The 21237-nt window shown below is 37.3% G+C and overlaps 1 protein-coding gene across 3 annotated transcripts in view; it reads left to right on the forward strand.

Annotated features, from left to right (window-relative positions):
* Nucleotides 1-21237, forward strand: part of PCDH15 (protocadherin related 15) — a 353847-nt gene that overhangs the window by 21986 nt on the left and 310624 nt on the right. For all 3 annotated transcript variants that reach the window (XM_013130209.3, XM_013130207.2, XM_013130208.2), the window contains exon 2: nucleotides 6661-6726. In XM_013130209.3, coding sequence (XP_012985663.2) covers nucleotides 6661-6726 — 66 coding nt within the window. The remainder of the gene's footprint in view (nucleotides 1-6660; nucleotides 6727-21237) is intronic.

A 21237-nucleotide genomic window follows, 5' to 3' on the forward strand; every position in this document is an offset into this window, starting at 1 on the left:
TTAAATGTGTAAGGCTTTGTGGGGCAAGCCATTTGAACTATTACGCTTTTGATGTGAATGTATACCTTGCAGTCATAAGATGTAATGGTCAGAACAGCCAACTTCACACACTGCTCCCAACTAATTCAGCTGTTTTATTTAGCTGGAATTTAGGGATCTATGAATTATTATTTTGGGTTTCTAAGTAACTGCATTTAGTATAGGGATGTTACAGGCATGTATTGATCACTGTGCCTATCTCTAACTTCAGGTCTTAGTTGTCAGAGAGCTTCTAAATGTACGTGAGGCTACAGCCATCTTTGGAAGTGTATGAATATGGGGCTTATTGGAAATGTTGTTAAGGAGGTATTTGCAAAGGCTACTGTAGCCTTGTAAGCTTCATTTACAGTTAATGGCAAAGAGGTGCATCCCTCAAGTGATTCAGAGCAGGAGACCAGTTTATAAGGTCCTTTGAAACACCTCTGTGAAGGAACTGGTCTCTCAGGAGATGGTAGAAGAAAGAGCATCCCTGGGAAAGAACTGCTGTGAGGATGCAGTTGGCCTTGAGGATGCAGTTGGCCTTCAGGATGGTGGGAATTAAGAGAGTCTGGGAGGTGAAAGCATGCTGCTGTTAATTGCAAATCCCCACACTTGTGCAGGGGTGGTGGTTGGAAAGAACCTTTGGCTGCTGAGCAGTCTAATCCTTGGCTTGTGCAGCTGTTTCTACTCAGGGATCCTTAGATCAATTCATATTGCCTGTCAGCTCTCAGTTTCTTTTTAGTAAATTCAGTAAAATTTGTTTTCACTTTATAGATGTTTCTGTTAAATTTTGCTGTGCAGTTGAAATAGAGAGAATCCCTACAAGTAATGTAACAATTTGATGGGAAGTGGCTTTGAAGAGGGCAAGGATAAGGTAAAAGGAAGATGATTGGGCAGTTCTGTGTTGGTAGAGTATGGGATTATTCAAGTTGTTATGTTTGTTCTGGCTCAGGTTGTTTGACCTTGCTGAGCATCTTACCTAGAACAATGATTGAAGGTTTCTTCTGAGCCATCTCATTAAAAATAATGAAAATTAAAATAATGGAAATTAGCTATCCAAATGGATCTGAGCCATGTCACTGATCCATGAAGAGTTTGTTGAATAGATTTTCACTTTGCTCCCAAGGAGGCAGGCACTTTATTTACTTTCTTTTCTTTGATCATATAGTTGTAAAGCAAACACACTAATTAGATAAAACAGTGAACTTAATGAGAGGAGCAAAAATGCTTTTCTGCAAGCTTTTAGGAGAGTCTTCATAGTTTGTTGTTATATTTACTAAGTCCATTTGCCTGATGCCTACTGCCTTTTATGTAAGGTGCTTTGGGAAGGGGTGGAGGTCACTGCTATATCATGATTACTGTCCTGGGTTCAGCAGTAGCAGTCATTTTTTCTCCTTCTTGGTAGCTGGTGCAGTGCTGTGTTTTGACCTTTGGCCTGGGAATGGTGCTGATAGCACCGATGTTTTTAGTTACTGCTCAAATATTTGGTCTGGCCAAGGACTTTCTAAGCCTTATGCTCTGCCAGGGAGGAGGTGAAGCCGGGAGGAAGCAGAGACAGGGCCCCTGACTTAAACTAACCAAAGAGGTATTCCATACCACAGCCTGTTGTGCCCAGGATGTGACGGAGGATTACCTGGAAGGGCTAGTTCTCTGGGGGGGTTGAAGGAGGTATTGGTTGGTACTCGGTCAGGCAGGGTGGGGTGAGTTATTGGTCAGTGGGTGGTGAGGTGTTGTATTCTCTTCACTTGTTATTTCCTTTATTATTATTATTATTATTATTAGTGGTGGTAGCAGTAGTGATTTGTGTTATACCTTAGTTACTGGACTGTTCTTATCTCAACCCGTGGGAGCTACATTCTTTTGATTCTCCTCCCCAACTCTCTGGGAGTTGGGGGAAGAAGGGAGGGAAGTGAGTGAACGAGCTGTGTGGCTGGGTTTAAACCACAACAGTTACATTTAACTGCTCCTTAATCATCAAAGGAAATAGTGAAAACCTGCAGATAGGGAAGCTCATTTATGTACTGCCTTTTCTGCCTTAAAGTGTGTTCAATTCAGCATGATTTGACTTCCATGACTGCTCCATTATGCCCAGGAATTTCAAAGGCAACTTGCTTTTGGTTGAGAAAGTTAGAACAAACAAATGTAGAGCAAACAGACTGTGGTTCAGTTTGTCAGTTCTCCCTGTTCTTTCAATGGAGCACAGTTTCCTGCCATCAGTAAGACAAGTTAGCCTCTGTGTGGTTTTTTTTTTTTCCCTGCTACTGTTCACTGGCTTCTTTTTCACAGGGCACAGGGCTTCTTTTCAAAGAAACATATTATACAAAGAAATCAACTTGTCTTAGTAGTTGCTAATACTTAATTATTTTTTTATTTATTTTTAGTGTATTAAAAATTTGTTAGGTGCATGTCAGGATTCTGGTAATCTGCAGCATTAAATGAAAATAGTTAAAATACATAATAGATATGTACTGAGGACCACAGTCAGATATAGGTCACTTTAAAACAAAAGAACAGTAAAAAGTTTTTTCTTGTATATATTTCATTTGTAAGCCACCTTTGGTGCAATTGTCTATACTGAGTTCTGTGGAATAGAGCAATCTGTTACTGCTGAAATAAATTTTGTTGAAGAACATTTAAATAAAACTTCAGAAAAAAACTGAGAAAACTTGAGACCTGTTGAGGCGAGTCCAGAGGAGGCGACAAAGATGCTCTGAGGGCTGGACCACCTCTCCTATAGAGGTAGGCTGAGAGGGCTTGGGTTGTTAAACCTGGAGAAGGCTTCAGGGAGCCCTTAGAGCAGCTTTACAGTACCTGAAAGGGACCTACAAAAAAGCTGGAGAGGGACTTTTTGTAAGAGCAAGTAGTGATAGAACAAGGGGAAATGGCTTTAAACTGAATGATTCGGTATTAGAGAAAAAAAATCTTCACTTTGAGAGTGGTGAGGGGCTGGAACAGATTGCCCAGAGAAGCCGTGGCTGCCCCATCCCTGGAGGTGTTCAAGACCAGGCTGGAGGGGGCTTTGAACAACCTCATCTAGTGGAAGGTGTCCCTGCCCATGGCAGGGGGGTTGGAACTTGATGGGTGTTTAAGGTCCCTTCCAACCATAAACCCTTTCATAAGCAAATAAAGGTATGTTTTGAAATTGCTGAAATTGCATTTCTGTGCTACTTCTGCTGTGGAATAGTGTTCCAGAATCTGGCTTCTCTAAGAGTCAAAAATAAAAAAAAAAAAAAAAATCAGGCAGGAAATGTACTTCTTAAATTTGTGGGTAGCATACAGCGATTTCTCCTTTGCACTCAGCATGTTCTTTGTGCTGGTATTTCTCTTTAGTTTAAGTAACTCATTTTTTCTCCTTGATATTTGCTCAAGTGTTTTTCCAGCAAGCTTCTGTTTTTCCTAGACTAAATAATTCAAGCCTCTTTCATCTTTATAGGATGGAATCTACATCCTTCCGATGATGGGAATAACCTTTCTGTGCACCTGGCTCAATCTAAAGATATTCTTTCTTATTTATCTGGTATTTCCCACCAGGTCTGGCTGGTAATACAGCGCAGTGCTTGAGCTTACTGGTTATTATATATAGAGGTCTTATTGCTGTTGCTTATTGATTGTATTTTGGAAGGAAAAATAAAAGTACTGTATGTGTATTTACAACATGTAACTTGTATTTAAGTTTTTAAATTAAAATAATTGTCTCCCTTTGAATTAAAATTTTGTGTAAGATGGCAATTTTAAATTTTTCTGTTCAGTGTATGGTGATGAATGTGAAAATAAGGCAGTGGCATTGTTAGATATGGTCTTTGAGAAGGAGGGGTGACAGGCATCTTAAAAAGCAGTCTGATATTTAGCACTCAGGCATTTCAACATGGATGAAGTTAAAGAAAATAATCTGTAAACTTTTATCAGTGCAATAAAACTGTGTCTGTCTTCAGAATTTTTTATTTGTGCCATGGGGGTAATGCAGAGGCAGATTTCTATTTTGCAGCCTCAGGGTTTGTTTTGTTGCTTGGTTGTTGTTTGGTTTTATTTTTTTTTTCCTAGCTATAGAAATAGTTTTGACTATTGCTCTCATCTCTTTTATTCATTGAAATGTATCTCAGGATAAACTTTATTGCTTCACCTGCTCACATTTCAAGTCCTCTACAAACTGCTGAACTTAACTGTACAGTCTGCCATTTCTCCGAGACTCTCTCTATCCAGATTTCAATGCTTAGCATTCATTTTAAACATACTATGTAACTGGTTTGATTATAATTCTGGAAATCCTGATGTGTCTGATGGAAAACTAATTCTGTAAAAAGGCTGCTAAACTTGTAGTTTATATAATTTGCTTATTGAACAGTGGAACTAGAGGTTGGCTTTTTCATTGAGACACCCCAGCAAGGAGTGGAATATTGATAATGGTGGAAAAAGCTTATTCAGTTTAAAAAAAAATCATGCATATTCTTTTGCTGAGGCATGTGTAATTTTTTGAATAAGAAATTGCCTCTGTTTTGGATTTCTCTTTGGTTGTGAGTGCAGTCATTGCTGTTCAGTGGTGAATAGCAGGACCTTTTCTCAAAACAAAATTTCAGTTGTGTCTGTTATGGTTCTGGTATTTTTATAGCATCCAGTGGAAAAAAAAATAGGAGGGAAAAAAAATCCTTACTTTACGTAGATATACAAACATTGCTTATCTTTCCACACAACATGCTGATAGGGAACTACAATCAAGTAAAGGGCATAGTGTTTCATATGTTTGCTCTGTTAATGCCTTCAAAACAAAAAAGCTTTAAAATTATCAACAGAAACTACTCAAATTTTAGGGATCAAACTAAAGCATATTAGAGTAAAAGGAATAAATACTTAGAGTTTGTTCATTAAATAATTTTATCCAGACTGCTTAGGATAGCAGACCAAGTGGGTTTGTGAAATTCTATAAGCTGTGTCACTGATGTAAAGAAGGAGTGAGTGGGTACCCACATAAGCTGTCTGTGTTTTCAGACCCAGCAACAAACAGTGTAAACTGTATTATCATTGGTATTAATGCAGGTGTTGCTCAGGCTGTTGGTAAATAGCCTCAAGGAATGCCATGTTATCAGTCCTTTCTATCAGTGTTTAGAAGTTTGTCTTGCAGTTGAACTCATCAGCTGAATAGCAAAGCTGCTGCTAAAGGAAATTACTGTGCCATGGAGATGTGCTTTAGAGGCTTCACTTAAATGGAGAACTGAATAAATGCTTCATACTTTTGATCTTCCTTCATAGGTCATGTCTGTACTGGGGTAATTATAGTCTGTAATTAGCTGCAGTGCAATTCCTTTGAAGTCAATGAATGTGTAATTTTTACCGTAAGCTGGGAAATAGCATTTTACCTCAGCTTGCTCTTGTGTTTAATTTACAATTTTCTGCTGGGATTTTTGTGTAAACTGTTTAGACTTCAAAAGAATACAATGATACTTCAGCATTTCTTTCCTTGGCTAGAAACCAATTAGAACCTGCCACTTCTTACAAATGGGTGTAGCCATCTATGTGGCTGGGGCAGTGTCAGGAGGATCAGAGGAGAGACTAAATGTCTTTAAAAATATAGACTGCGGTATCATATACAGTGAAGAGGGAAAGAGAATGGTGTCCTTTACTATGCTGTTTCAAAGGTACTGTGAGGCTCTTTGAAAATTAAGTTCTTCTTAATTAACTTGTATTTCTGTATGCTCTAAAGAGGTAATATATTTGTTCTATTTAATGTAGAAAATGAAATTGTTCACAAAGAACAGACATCACATCTACTATACATGTTTTTATGTATTTTAAGACTACACCTATGCATTTGCTAGCTCTGCATGTGCTGCTTTATGTCTTTGAACCTATCTTTTGAGTAAACCAAAAAAATCTTACTAATTTTCTTTCGTTATTCTGCTCTGCTTCCATTGATGACTCTAAACTTTTGACTCCAGACTGGCAATATGAGGGTAAGATGACAAAATGTGACTTCCTGAACATTGCTTGTCTGTTTTTTTTATTTTCCTTAGAACATTATTAAATTTTTTTTCACTTTCTTTAAGTACACCCTTTTGTTGCAGTTATATTCAAATTACATTTGTTTTGGTTGTGAAGCTTCAATTACAATTCATACATTGTAATCATTCCTTTGTTATTTCTTTGGGTTAATTTACCATGCTGTTATCTCTGTCCTGAAGGACTTCTGCTTCACTGAGATCCCTGGTGGTATCTCTAGAGCGAGACATGAAAAAGTTTATTAGTGTAGCCATCAAACTGTATTGTGGTGGTATGTGATGATCTGGGGGAGGGTGTGTGGGTGTGCATTCATGACATGGAAAGGAAGGCTGACATACTTATATCTTACCATAGAACAAACCATAGTAAGTTTTTGCTGAGTCTTTAAATATTAATTGGTGCCTGAGATGTTAAGTACTATGTCAGATTCTCTCTTGCTTTGTGAGGTTTATCTGAGTGAGAGATAAGCAAACAACTCAGATTTTAATCCACTGTGAGTGTGATTTAGCCGTGAGTTGTAACTTATATCACATTGAAGTGGACACTTGTCTTCAGTATGTCAAATATGCTGACTTGTTTTAACCAACAGCAACTAAACCCCCAAGATCCTTCCTCTGGAATTAGAAATAACTTCTCTTTTCATCTTTATAGATTGCAAATTGGCCAGAACAGGTCCTCCAGCCACAATAGTTCCTATTGATGAAGAAAGTCGGAACGGTGAGTGCACTTTGGTTTTTCCGTGACACCCCGGCGGTTACCTTCCATCAGCTGGTCAGGGTGTGGAGGCACATGTGGGAAAGTGGTGTGTCTGGCTCAGTGGTGAGGACTAGTCTCTGAACAGCTGTTAATGGGGATTGTGGGTGGAAAGGTAACTGCTCCAAAATGCAAAGAGATGTCATTTCTCCCTAAAAATTCTACATTTTAATAACTTTGGTCTTTGATTACAAACAGCAAATATGCTTTCAGTTTTAACAAGTATTTATACTACAGTCTTTTGTAGTACAGTATTTTGGCTCCCTTGTTGTTGATATACCAACTTTTTATTGACTTCTTATCAGTATGATGTTAATGGGAGATAAAGTCCTGGTCTTTGTTTTTTGATGTGGTTAGGTAAAGCTGAAACCTTCTTTCTCTGAAGGTTGGTAGGAGTCACAATATTGCAGGGTTTCAAATGCAGCTTTTAGAAGGTTGCTTGTTGGTTTGCTCTAATAGCACGAATTTATGGGCATCTTTGAAATGTCAGAATTTGCTTGCATGTAGTCATGGAAGTTTCAAAAGAAAACAAGTCCTGTCACATATTGCAGTTCTCTAATTGTTGATCTGTACTCTCAGCATTGCATTTATGCAGCATACTGTAATGCAAAGTGATTTACCTTGTTAGATTTGATGTTTTTTATGGGTGGTTGTTATTTCTGATCTTAATATTTTTTTCTCATTTTTTACTTTGTGGGTTTTTGTGGGTTTGCTTTTCTTTCTCCCAAATCTGATAAGGCAGGCACAGTTGTATTTCATATGCTTATGATTTATCACATATGGGTGCTTGAAATGGTGAACAAAGTTCAGGTCATGCTGGTGTAGCCTCTCTGCTGTTAACATTGGGGGAACTGTTTGCTGTTGGAGTTGCTCGAGGTCAGACAGATAAGAGTATGTAGATTTTAATGGTAAGAGAACAACAACAAAAAAATGGTTAAGAATCAGTAGTGTGGTTTTTATTTTGTTTTTCAATGTATGCACTATAAAGACAGTCTTGGAATTTGATACCTAGGAAATATTTGTACCACCTTGCTGTGAAGGCATCAAGTATTCTTGATTGTACCTGGTTAGTACCAGCATGTTTTATCTCAGTTTATGTGCTAACAGCACTCAAGGCTAGGTACTGACCATAGTAATTTGAAACAAGAATTTAGAGAAATGAAAAGCTCTCATCTCTCTAATTGAATGGCATAATTAACTAAATTTCTCAGCTTTTTAATGCTTGATTCAGTTTTTGTTGAAAAATAAAAAGTTGAGATTTCTGTTCATATGTAAGTGGTCCTGCAAGAAAGACAGTTAGTCATGAAATCATAGAATAGTCAGTGTTGGAAAGGACCTTAAGGTAACTTAGTTCCAACCCCTCTGTCATGGCAGGGACACCTCACACTAAACCATGTCACCCAGGCTTTGTCCAACCTGGCCTTGAACACCACCAGGGATGGAGCACTCACAACTTCTTGGCCAACCCATTCTAGTGCCTCTCCACCCTCACAGTAAAGAACTTCATCCTTGTATCTAACCTAAACTTCCCCTGTTCAAGTTTGAACCCATTACGCCTTGTCCTGTCACTACAGTCCCTAATGAAGAATCTGTTAAATCAAATATCATGGGGAGAGGTGTGAATTTCCTAAGAGCTTGGAATGTATTTGCAATGATTGGATTTCTCTATTTTGCTTTGAATTCTTATAAAGTATTAACTCCCCATTAAAGCAGTAAAATTGGAAGTAGGAACTTCAGTACACATTGCAGTTAATGGAAGCAACACTTCTCATCTATAAGTCAGAATATGTATTAAATAAATGAATCATCTGGGAAGCCAACTCTTGAGTTGAAATGCCCTTAAATCTTTTGCTGTCTTTGTTGAAGTTGTAAGTTGTATCCTCCCCACTACCACATGTGACTGAAATTAATGAAAAGTAAATCTCAGTAAAGTGTAGAGGCTCAGGATTGAAACAATGCTACTATTTGTGTATTTCATATTAAATAGTTGTTTTTCTATGAGTTGTGCTTAAATAGAAAAAGACTCACAGCAAACAATTCAGATCCAGGTACCCGCAGATTTTGTTTTCCAGCTAGGTGTGTGTGCCCTTCCAGCTGTCTTTAGGTTCAGAACAAATGCTTTAGCTTGCTAGAGTAAAATTTGGATCTGTGCTGAATGATGGTGTTGCAACTGAATGCATACAAGTACGTACCAGTGCACAGGTGTGTACACACATACATATAGATGGGGAAATTGAATGATTAAGGGGTCAGGTAGCCTTTGCTACTTGTATGCTTCATGGATGCAACTGCACCTTTATTTTCTTTCTGATCATGTTCACATGCTTACAGGAGGTGTTCATAAATAGTGTCTGGTTATGCCATCAGTGTTGCAAAATGTTAACACTATTGCTAGCTGTGCTCTTTTAATATGGCGATGTTTTGGTTCTTGGCAAGCTGCTATTGCATCCTAATGATCACACTTCCATTTGTGCCACACTTTGATACAGTTTCAATTTGTGTTCTAAAGGACTGCCCTCAGCCAGTTTCCTTACATGTTTTACACTATACCTACAGTTTGAAACAACTAGTGAAAAAAAAAACAGTTCAAAAGCAGATTCATCACCAGCAGGGCCTCAGTTAGAGAATGACCCCTGCAACACTCAGCAGGAATGGTTTGGTTACCAGAGTTCATCTCTTGTAGTCTTTCATCCTTCCTGTGCATTAGAATATGAATATGTATAGTTGGTCAGGGCTTATAAATAGGTCAAAACAGCTTTTCTACCAAAAAAGCTTTGTAATAATTTTGAGAAGGCAGCAAACAGAGTACATAAACGGTAATAAGGAAAGTCAGTGTGTTATGATAAGAAAATGTTTTAATACTAGGTTTTGATACATTGGTAGCTTTGGTACAAGAATTGGGTGCTGCTGTGTTACAGAGCATGCAGCCTGAAAACAAAAATCATGGGTATTAATGCCACGGTGAATGCATTTACTATGTGTATTTGAATTCACTAGAACAGTTTCTCAAAAACTACTTCAAATCATTTGCCATTCAGTCTCAAAATTGGCATTATATAGTTGTTAAAAGTGATAGCAAAGCTGTAGCAGTAGACATTTGGATGATATGAAGGTTATATATCACACAATATTTCCAATGACCAAGCAAATTTTTATTGGAATTGCCAATAGATACAAAGAAACAATCCACCTATTTTTGTTGTAGTACATACAAATATGTCTTTAGATCACATAAAGAATAAAATCTAATCAGATTATTCTATTTCCTTATACTGCACTGCAGCTTTCAAGGGTCTGTTATTGATGTTGGACTACCTCTTTGAAGGGTTTAGAATGAAGATCTCAAAACAATAACTGAGTTAGCACCTCTGTGTGACATTTTATTTCATCCAGTACACACGCATCAAGTCCTGGCAACTGAATGAAAAGAAAATCCTGCTTTTTAGAATCACAGAATCACATAATCCCAAGGGTTGGAAGGGACCTCAAAAGATCATCTAGTCCAACCCCCCTGCAAGAGCAGGGTAACCTAGAGTACATCACACAGGAACTTGTCCAGGCGGGCCTTGAATATCTCCAATGTAGGAGACTCCACAACCTCCCTGGGCAACCTGTTCCAGTGCTCTGTCACTCTTACAGTAAAGAAGTTCTTCCTGGTGTTAACGTGGAACCTCCTATGCTCCAGTTTACACCCATTGTCCCTTGTCCTATCACTGGGTATCACTGAAGAAATCCTAGCTCCATCATCCTGACACACCCACCCTTTACATATTTGTAAACACTGATGAGGTCACCCCTCAGTCTCCTCTTCTCCAAGCTAAAGAGACCCAGCTCCCTCAGCCTCTCCTCATAAGGGAGCTGTTCCACTCCCTTCATCATCTTTGTGGCTCTGCACTGGACTCTTTCAAGTATATCTTTAGTTTCACTGCATTGAACGTTACTTCTCAGCATGCTGATTTCAGTAATTTCTAATTCACAAAAAGTCTGGAGACCAGCAAATCTTGGGGAATAAAAAATACTTTACAAAATAACTATGCTTTGTTTTCATAGTTAGACACAGTAACCATGTCTGACCTTCAGAGGTCTCCTTGAGAGATCAGCACAGTTGTTAAGATTTGACAGTTCTCCACCACTGAATTAATATATCTTTACATCAAGTAACTTTGGTACAGTAGTATGATAGTCTGTTTTGTGCCTGTGAAGAATCCTAGAAAGGGTGAACTCTACGTTTAAGGTACAAATGAATATTTTTTTAGCCTTTCTTTTGTTTGACTGAATGGGTTATAGTACTTGACATCATATTAACAGCAAAATTTAACTCTTCTGGATGTGTAGGTTTTGGTGGTTTTTTGTTTGTTCTCTTGTTTATTTTTTTTTTTGGGGGGGGGCAAAGATTTCTTTTCACCCATGGCTATTTTTCATTACTGAATTTGGGACTTGGTTTTGACTTGTTTTAAAGACTGAACAAATAAGACTTATTCATACTTCAGACTTTTTCATCACAACTGTACCCCAAGATTTTGGCAACCTTCATGTAGAGCTGCCTGTGCTTTTTTTTTCCGTAAGATGAGCATACTAAAATGCTGAAAGGCTTTGAATCTTTAAAAGGGGGTTTTAATGGAAGTAGACTGTTAGGAAATTACTTATAAAAGAGGTGAAATGAAAATCTACGGGGTATGACTGATTAAAATTGCATTTGGAACAAAATGCAGAGTTTGTTGTGAGGGACCAAGTAGGCTGTAGCATTGCAGGCTTCTTGACAGGGAGTTGCGTGACCTCATGTACAATGTAGGTAGAGAGAGCAGTTGTACTTCTGTTGCTTGCTGCTTGATATTTTCCCTTACATATTTTATTTCAGGATAGCTGTAAAGTTAGTAGAATATGGGAAAGTACTGCGCAAATTCTAACAGGTACTTGTTTTGGGTATAAGTTATATTACTTAGCTGAGAGCCAGTATGCTAGCTGAGTGCGACAAAGAGCATGTTAACTAAAAGATCTACCTTAATGTGAATAAGAACTGTTGACTCGTTAACACATTCATAACAAAAACCTTGCAGTTGTGAATGTTTTGTTTCTTTGCTTGCCTAGTACAGTTATATCAGTAAATGTTGTTCTGCTTTTGATTTATGTTTGATTTATTATGGTACATGTTGTGTGTCACACACAGACACTGATCGTGTAGAGTGTAGGAATAGTGGGACCATCTCCAGACTTTACACGATTTCTCTCTTCATACATAAATCTCAGTGCTCCTTGGGGATGTTTAGTGTTTATGCAAACACAGGTAAATACAGGCATGAGTTTTCATGGCTGTAGGTGGGTTTGGTGGTATTTTTATATCTTGTCAACATCTTCCTGCTATCTTGGCAGCAATCTTTTGTCAGCCTGACTTCCTGGGGAGGCATCGGATGTGTGATCCCTCTACAAATCCCCATAAATAACTCCCTGCGGTGAGGGATTAAATGGGAAACAAGGCATAAATATGCAGGAAACTAGGCTGTGTGGTTTTTCCACATTACTATTGGACCAATTTATTTTCAGTTTAATTGTATGTAGTGCTGAAGAATGGACCTGATTACTAAGGCATTGACAATATCACTGCAAATTTCCGTGCTGTATCAAACTATTCTTCAGGTGCAACTGACAGAGTTTGAAGAAAATGTCTCAAGAGGCACAAAATCTGTAGCCTCTCTTCTGAGATGGGCTTAAGTATACTAATACATTTCCTATGGACTGTGTGCGATGGCTTCCAAATAGTCATTACTTAATAGAATTTTCAGTGACTACCAGTGTGAGCTGGATGTGAACTAATGAGCCTTAAAGATTAAGGGTCCTGCTATCCATCTCCTGTGTGGATTGTATGCTGCTTCCGGTCTGGCCGCCTTAAGACATTTTGGCTAAGGGGAAAAATTGATTTGGTAAAATACTGTTTTCTGATTTGAGGAGTTGCTGTGATTGAACACAGGTTGAAAAAAGCATTTCTGAAGAGCTGAAGTTCAGTGGCCTTTCCTACTTTTCCTTCTGTTTCAGAAAAAGGATGAATTAATGACTTGAAGGATGGGAAGGATTTCTTCAGATACACTTCTATTACAATTCTCTGGTGTTATCGCACCTTCAAAATTTTTTTATCTGAGATTATTTTTAATTTTGCAGTTGAAATTTGATCTTGACACTAAGGCAATGTAATTGGTTTAAAATATCATTTAGCAGGTTTTTTAAATATTCAAAAGTTCACTTCAGGTCTACTCAAGGTATTTGAGTTACTGAAACCCAACGTGTTTTTTCAACAAATAGTCAGATTGAATTGTGAGAAATTTTGTGTTATTGTACATCCTAGGAGTTGCTGAGTTCTAATTAGTGTAAAGAAAATCTGCAGCACTTAATCTTGAGATTTGATCCTGTATACCCTTGGCAAGGAGAGCAGACTGAGATGTGCAAAGGAGTTTCAACTTGCTAGTGTCCTGTGTGTTCCCCTTTTTACATGTGTATGACAAATATACAAACCAAGATAAGCTGGAAGACTATTCTGTAAAATTTTGCAAAGTCATGTACATCTAAATAACAGCTCACATTTATTTTGTATACTGACAAGTAAAACAGTACATCTCAGTCTTCTGCTTTCCCCAGTGGGAAGGAAAGGAAGTAAGGCCCATCTCATGGTAGTGTAGCTCACTGTCCCAGGGACTTCACTGATGGAAGAAAATAGTCTAAGACTGGTGAAATAGCTGTTTCTGTAGAAGATTTCTGCATGGAACATTCAGGTTCACATGTTTGTAGGCCTGCTGTCTTTGCATCACACATAAGGCTCCCTTCTTTGACTTGTTGCACTGTCTACAGTAGCTCTGTGTTTACCAGGAATGAGCTGAATCAGTTAGCAGTGTGGGGGGGGGGGGAAGCTGTAAATGAAGTGAAGACAGCCTTGTATACTCAACAACTGAACAAGACTTAAAGCTATTCCATGGGGATTAACAGGACTAAAATAGAATAGAGATTCAACCTTAACTCTGTGTGTCTTGCAGTGGGAGGGAGGACTTGATTTTCTGTTAAGCTGTACAGATGCTAGCATGTTGTATAGAGGTGCAAGAGTTTATAAAGTTATATATTCTCGTCTGTTATATTTACTCTTTATAAGCCTCTCTATCTTCAATTTAAAAAAAAATAAATTTTTACCTATTACTTCCTGTCATTCAAAAATCAGTTTTATGTAGCATTATGAAAGAAAAGTAATGTTAGTTTTACTATTGCAAGTGACTCTGAGAAAAATGTCTCGTCTGGGATGTTTGTATGGATGTGGAAAGGAAAAGAGAACAAGCTGTAATGTACTATAATTTTGTATTAATTTTTCTTAGTTTCTCCATAAATTCAGTTTGAGGACTCTTTGTATTTAAATCTTGATTTTTGTTTTGTAACAGTAAAAAATTACATTTCTGTAATGGAAACAATATCAGGTATTAGCTTATATATTCTTATCATTACACTGAGATATTATGGTGAAACTGCTTCAGTCGATTTCCAGTCTAAGTTGTGTAGTTGTCTATACGCCTGTGTGTCCACACATAGTATTTTCACACATTTTTGAACAATCTTAAAGCTTCCTAAAGTATTTGGGAACATTTTTCACTGTGGAAATATTTAGTGTTTAGCTGTGGAAAATATTTCTTTTCAAATATATCTTCACCAATGTGATGTGTTGTGTATATATATGATAACGTGTAAGTTAAAGTATTGAAGCCCATAAACCTTTGAGTTAAATATTATCTTGCTGTACAAGGGAAAGAGGAGTTCAATCAGTGTTGCTTCTAAACCAGCATCTTTTCTTCAGCTTTAAAACCATTGTACAGATACTGCCACTTTCTTGGGTCCCATGAGAATTTCTTGGGTAGATCTGGGAATGGTTAAATAAGTGGATATTTGTTGGCCAAGGACTGCAATTTACTCTCATCATGTCAGTCAGCTACTGATGCAATCTAGATGCCTAATATGATTGTAGTGTTAAGCATCAGTAATCTTTTGCTGAATTTGTGTGTGCTGATGGTGCTTTGTGATCATTAATAATGTGTCTGCAGTATGAGATTAGCCAGCAATACAACTCTGGTCTGTATCAGGCCCAGACCCATAACAGCATTTTGTCAAATCAAGTCACGCAATATGGAGTTTATTCTGGCTTTATGTTTTTATATAGGAAGAAAGGTGATACATTAGGTCTAATATTTGCCAGATTAAGTAACTTCTATCAGAGGAAGTTACCCTGTCAGCATGTTTTGAACAAATTTTAAAAAGATCAGTGGATTTGTATTGATTTGCATATTCTGCGTTGCTGCACAGTGCTAGGGCTGCTGGTAAGGGCTGAAGACTGAAGTTACCACATTGCGGAGTGCTGTATATTTCAATCTGGTCTTCCTACACTTGGACTAATTTGAATTAGTGCTTCTGAAAGTCATCCAGATGAGCTACTGTTGCATGGGCTGTTTTTGCTTGAGTCAAGATGTAGCTCTGAAGTTACAGTCAGATCCTGAGGTCACCTGAAAAGAAAACCCACAGTTTGGTGTTCAGAGCCATGGCTCAAGTTCTGGATCTAGTTCTATGCCATTTAGGACTGTGTTGGTTAGATTTGGAGAAAGTGGTTATTTTGGGCATAGAAATCCACTGGGAACAGTGTGCAATTCAGGCAAGTTTCAGCAATAACATCAGAAAGGGACTTACTGACTACTGGTGTGCTCCTTAGCTTTGAGGTACCAAGTGTGCAGTGGGGTACAAGTGTGAGAGTATCAAGAGAGACCCAGTTGTAAGTGACTTGGTTTATTTTTCTGGCAAAACTTCACACTCAAGGATTTTCTGAATGCTCTGGTCCAAGTACTGTCCTCAGATTGCCACATAATGGAGGAAAATTGGTTGATATTATCACAGCTTAATAATGTACTTTTAGACTATTTCTGTCATGACTTGCATGCTTGGTTGCCAGAGATAGAAACTGCCTTCTTTCGTATTCAGAGATACAGCCAATTAAGACTAATGCTTATTTGGTCTTAATCATTTGTCCCAGGAATCATTAGATAAAACAACAGGAATGTTATCAGGGCATAACAAGTTGATATTTAAAGAAAAGGCAAATTTCCTGGAAGAGTATAGCTGCTTTTGTCAGGTAAGAAGAATCAAGCAGATGAAGGATAAATGTAAGAACTAGAAGTTGAAGGCATTTATTAGCAGAGTTCTAACAAGATGAAATATTTATTTTGTAACTTAGATTTGTGTTTTTTCTCCAGTTCATGTTAGGAGCAGACTGTACATGTTGGTGCTCAGCTCACTGTACTAAGTTGTTTAAATCAAAATGTAAGCTAATGCAAGAAAGTATGGCTTCTTTGCTGACAATTTGAATTATATTATAAATTCATGAGATAGGAAGAGAGGCCTACATTTATGGAAATTATTTTTGTTTCATTCACGCCTGTTTATTTCCATTTTCAAATTATGTGTTCTTAGGATTTTCAAATTAACAATTTCATTGAAAAGTCATGAATCAATTTGGTGTCTAATGCTATTTTTATACCACCGCTTTAAATTCACACACACAAGTTTTTCATGGAGGGCAACTGTGTAAAGACTGAAGAAGCTGTAAAATGGATGAGCTTATTATTCCACTTCTATTCATGAGTACAGGCACTATTTGTGGCCAGTGTTTGAGCAGAACTTTTGTTAAAGATCTCCACAATTCTCCCTTTTCAGTGGTTTTTTTTTTTTCTGTTTATTTGGTTTGGTTTTTTAATTAAAGTGCCAAAAAAACCCAGGAGATAATCTGGGGTGGATGTAGGCAAGAAAAGAAGTAATCCTTTTAGAAACTGATTAAGTTATTCTTAAGGATAGAAAATAAAGTTAGTAAGGGATAGAGTTGGAGAAATTTTAAATTATTATTTAAATTATGAATGACAGGTTTTTGTGCTGTCAGCTGTCTAGAAATATAGAGTACCAGTCCTAACCTGGTATTGGTGGGGGGAGGAAAAATAGATTCTCTTAAATTGCCTTCAGGGATGAGAGGTTTTTTTTCCCCCTTATTTATATCATCAGCGGTCTTATCTACCTCTGTAGGTTCTTAGGACTTGTATGCAGTTATCAGAGTTATTTTGTTTTTCCTTGCATTGTCTGTGCACAGATGTAATATCTTGGCTCAGGTTGTATCTGCTGAAATATTTCTTCTGCTGGCAACTTGGATATGTCTCAATGTACCCATAAGCACTGATTCCATGGGAAGCTATTGAGTTTTGTTCACTAAATATTAAATAACTTTATGAGTAATTAGCAAATCAGACAAGACAAGAGTTCTTCCCTAGTATTGATATTTAAAATGACAAAAAATGGGGAATTTAATTCCATTTTGTGGTAGATGTAACTTTTGTGAATAATGATTCTGCTCTGTAGTTGCCAATGCCTTTTTAAAATTGTATTTAAGATTCACTTTTTTAACTGGAAATTCTCCTCACAGTGATTTTAAATTTTCTGAACAGCTCATCTTTCGATAGTTTGAGTATTCAGAGTAAATTATTCAAATTATGATACTCGATCCATTCATATTCCTGGGTTGTCAGTTTACCTTTGCAAATGAAGGATGCACATTTTAACAATTTATTCATTCATATAATTTTGAAAAATAAAATATCATTTTACTAGCAGCAGTCTTTGACTGTCTTGTCCTTTACAGTTCCAGTAAAGCATAGGTGTGTTTGATAGATTTTAAGCCTGCTTAAAATCAGTTTTCCTCCAGGGATTGGGAGGTGACTGTTCTGATCAGTCCTCCAGTAGTAATTGCCAGAACTGTTATGTTGTGCATTCTAAGTGTTTTAGTATCACTTTATTTTTGGAGTTACTGTTTATTAACTAACATATATATCCACAGGAGATTAACTATGCCTCAATTTTTCTATTCCTTGCAAGCAAAGAGGGGGCATCAGTGAACTTTGAAAGAAACCTGTTTTGAAATCTTTGTTCACAGTGCATTTGAAACATAAACAGAATTTCTTCCCATGGTGTGGTTTTGAATACAGAGTATTGTTTGCGCAAAACTTGACATGAAGTGTGTATTTCACTTCCTTTTGGCATGTCTCAAAAATAATACCATGAAAATCCTTTCAGAAGCAAGAGTAGCATATATTGGTAAGCCCGATAAGGTAGATGATGCATTTAAATATTTACCTTATTTTCAGCAAGTGATAGTGCTTTTGCTGCCATGACTTAAAATTAATTCTTGACAAGTTCTTATTTTGTGAAACCTTTCTTCTTATGGAAACATTTTACATTTGGCGCACTGCTCATCTGGAAGAAAATCTCTTCCCCAGAGCATATCACTGTCACTGTAATGGATATCTCTTACTGTTACACTATTGACTAATAAGTCAGCCATTCTTGTTTTATATTCTCTGATGCCTGTTCCTATAAGCAACTTTCTTACCCTGCTGTGGGAATTGGTGGCATTTATGTGAATGCCAAGACAAAAGAGTGGCAGAGCCACAAATAGATTTAAACATATTGCAGCAAGTAGCAGGGGGGAAATGTTTTTGCTGAGTTTCACAAAAGTAGTCCAGAGCAGGAATATAGGGTTCATAGGTGTGGATGAGCCTGCCTCAACCACCCTCTAGGAAAGATCAAACCTGGGTCTGTTCTTAATGTCCCAGCTGGCCCTGCTCTAGGCAATGTGAATGTAGTGACTACTACAGAGAACTCACAGTGCTGAGAGCTCAGGTCTCCTTTTATGCCACTGTTGTCAAAGTGAACAGATCTTCTGCTTTTTGGGGAATGGCTTTTTATGTTTGTTCAGTGTCAAATGATAGGTTTCTAATCTGCAGTTCAGAGTCTGTTTTTCCTTTTTCATGTAGGTTTTCTGAGCATTATGTTGGGCAGGTGCTTCTCTTCCTAACAGCCATCGCTCTGCTAGTTTCTGTGTGCTTGAGCTACTTGATCTTGGAATCATCTTTTATTGTCCACTTGGGCTTTGTTGAGCTGTACAGGCTCAGCTCACATATAATTCACCTCTTGTTCAACTCAATCCTGTGTACGGTTAATAACATGTTGCTCATTTCTGTATACTCTTGAAATATTTACAACTCATGTAAATCATAAGTTGATTTTTTTTCTGTCCATGTGAAGTTAGATGAATTTGGACTTGTCAGATGCTGCAGATCTAATGTTATCTTTTTGCTAAATACTGTCAAGAAATATTTTTCACTCTGTTGGAATTGTTCACTACTTTGAGTTGAAATGATCCATGTTCTCAGATTCTGGTGGTGGCTTGGGGCATGCCATTGATTGCACACACTGAAGAGAGATGATGACCAGAGGGGAAACCTTTGAGAGTAAGGTCTGTTCTGATAATGTCTAATAATGCTTGAAACATATTTTTATTCTGGGCTCACTTCCCCACCTATTCCTTGACTTATTTGAATGAGAAAATGATCTGCCAGAGCTGTAGTAAAAGTTTTCTCTAATATATGAAAATACATATTTTGGTTGCATATGATAGGATTCTTGGCATATTAATTTGAATGGTTGGTTTAAAATCTTGTTTTCTTGGTAGTAAAGATAGGTGAGATATTAGGTACCTTTTAAACTTACCTTTTATTTTTAGGAGACCTTCTGACATGCCTTCAAGGACTACAGTAATTTTTTTCTCTGGTTTTATTCATGCATTATTGTGGAGCCTGATACCAGGAAATACTGTCTGTGACATAGGTTTGGAAGCAATGTTGCCTCATGTAAAATGCTGTTTAGGCTTAGAAGCTGTTTATGAAAGCTTGTAAGGAGGCCTGCAAACAAAGCTGGCTGTGCTTGGTTGGACTGAAACAGTGTATCTGCACAGCACTGTAAACTGTATGTTCAGTTTAATCTTAGCTTGGGAATCTGTTTGCCATAGATGATTTGGATGCATTCCAGAATGCTTAAGTATGGAGAGCCAATGTCATTTAGTGGAACATAAGTTTGTGAATAGGTATCTTAAAAGCTTTTTTGAAACACTGAGCATGTTAGGTATGTAAGCCTACTTGGTTTTGGTGACAGCCAGAGAGTTTGTGCCTCTTTAGTTCTGTGTGTTTAACAGTGTGAGCTGTGTTTCCAAACTGGCCTCCTTTCTTCTATGTGTCAAAAGAATTCCCATTCATACTCAGCATATGTCTTTTCCAACAGTGTTCATTTGTGGCTGATATCCCAGATTGAAAACAAGCAAACAAAAAGTTGTGCCCAGGCCTTTCCTGAACAACCCAGAAAATCAGTCAGTTGTTTGTAGGGTTTAAGTTTTGAGTGCTTGCAGCCTGGCTCCTCTTGCTTTTCCTGAGGAGCTCAAATTTACATGGTTTCTACTTGCCATCTGTCCTGTGGAAAGCTCATCATGTTCAGTTGCTCTTGCCATGGTGGACATTGTTGTCTCAGCTTCCTATGCAAATAATTCAGAATGATGTTGAGGGTAGTGTTCAGATAGTTACTTTCCCTGCTTCACTTTTTATCATAACATAATATACAGAATCTATAGAAAATCTAGTAAATGACAATTGTGTCACTGTGCCTCCTTCAGGAGGTGCCTGAGGACCTTGGAAAGTCTTTATTTCAGAAATAAATTTCCCATTTACTTTTCTGAAGCACTTTTTATAAGTGAGGAAAGCTTTAGAAGATCTCCCTGCTGTTAAGGAAACCACAAGTAAATTTTCATTTAAAATGATGATAAAACTAATACTATTTTCACACCTGAATGAGAAGCTTTGTCTTTGCATCTGTCATGCTTCAGTATGTGCCTCAAAGGATTCCTGATAGCATGAAACTGGACCAGGTGAGTAATGAAATGTTTGCAATGTTCTCATTGGCATTAATACCTTAAAAAAGCAAACAACAAAACAAAACAATAACAGACAAAATAAACAAATACAACCAAAACAAACAAGCACAAAAAATGGGGGGGCAGGTGGAAGAAAACGTTTGTAAATAGTCATGTCCCAACTTCCTTTAATTACATTTATTTTGCTTTGATCTTGAAAAGACAGATAACTGTTTGGCAACTCAGGGTATATTTTTCTCCCTTATAGTCCCTATGTTTTTAAGCAGGTTCCTCTGAAAACATCAATAATTTTGGCTTTATTTGAACATTGAAATGCTAATAAGAATAAAACTGAAGTTATTGCTTGTTTTGAACAGCAGAGTGCTTGTGACAGTAAAATAATTCAGTAAATGATGGATTTCAAAGCTTTGCTGGCTTAAACATAAATTACTTTTGTTGGTTTATTTTGTTACATAGTCTCATGTGAAAACTCCTTGTATCCTTTTAGATTTTCAAAGTCATGTTAATCAAACCAAATGTTATGCTTCATAACTCTGATATTACTCTTTTTCTGCTTTATCTACTTAACCATTTTTCATCATTACTATGGTATTCTGCATTTTATTTACTGACATGACTGTTCAGTAAAATACAGCCTGGTTAAAATAAAGCAAGTCTTGATCTTC

This window comes from Melopsittacus undulatus, chromosome 4, assembly GCF_012275295.1.
Source record: "Melopsittacus undulatus isolate bMelUnd1 chromosome 4, bMelUnd1.mat.Z, whole genome shotgun sequence".
Classification (NCBI taxonomy): domain Eukaryota; kingdom Metazoa; phylum Chordata; class Aves; order Psittaciformes; family Psittaculidae; genus Melopsittacus; species Melopsittacus undulatus.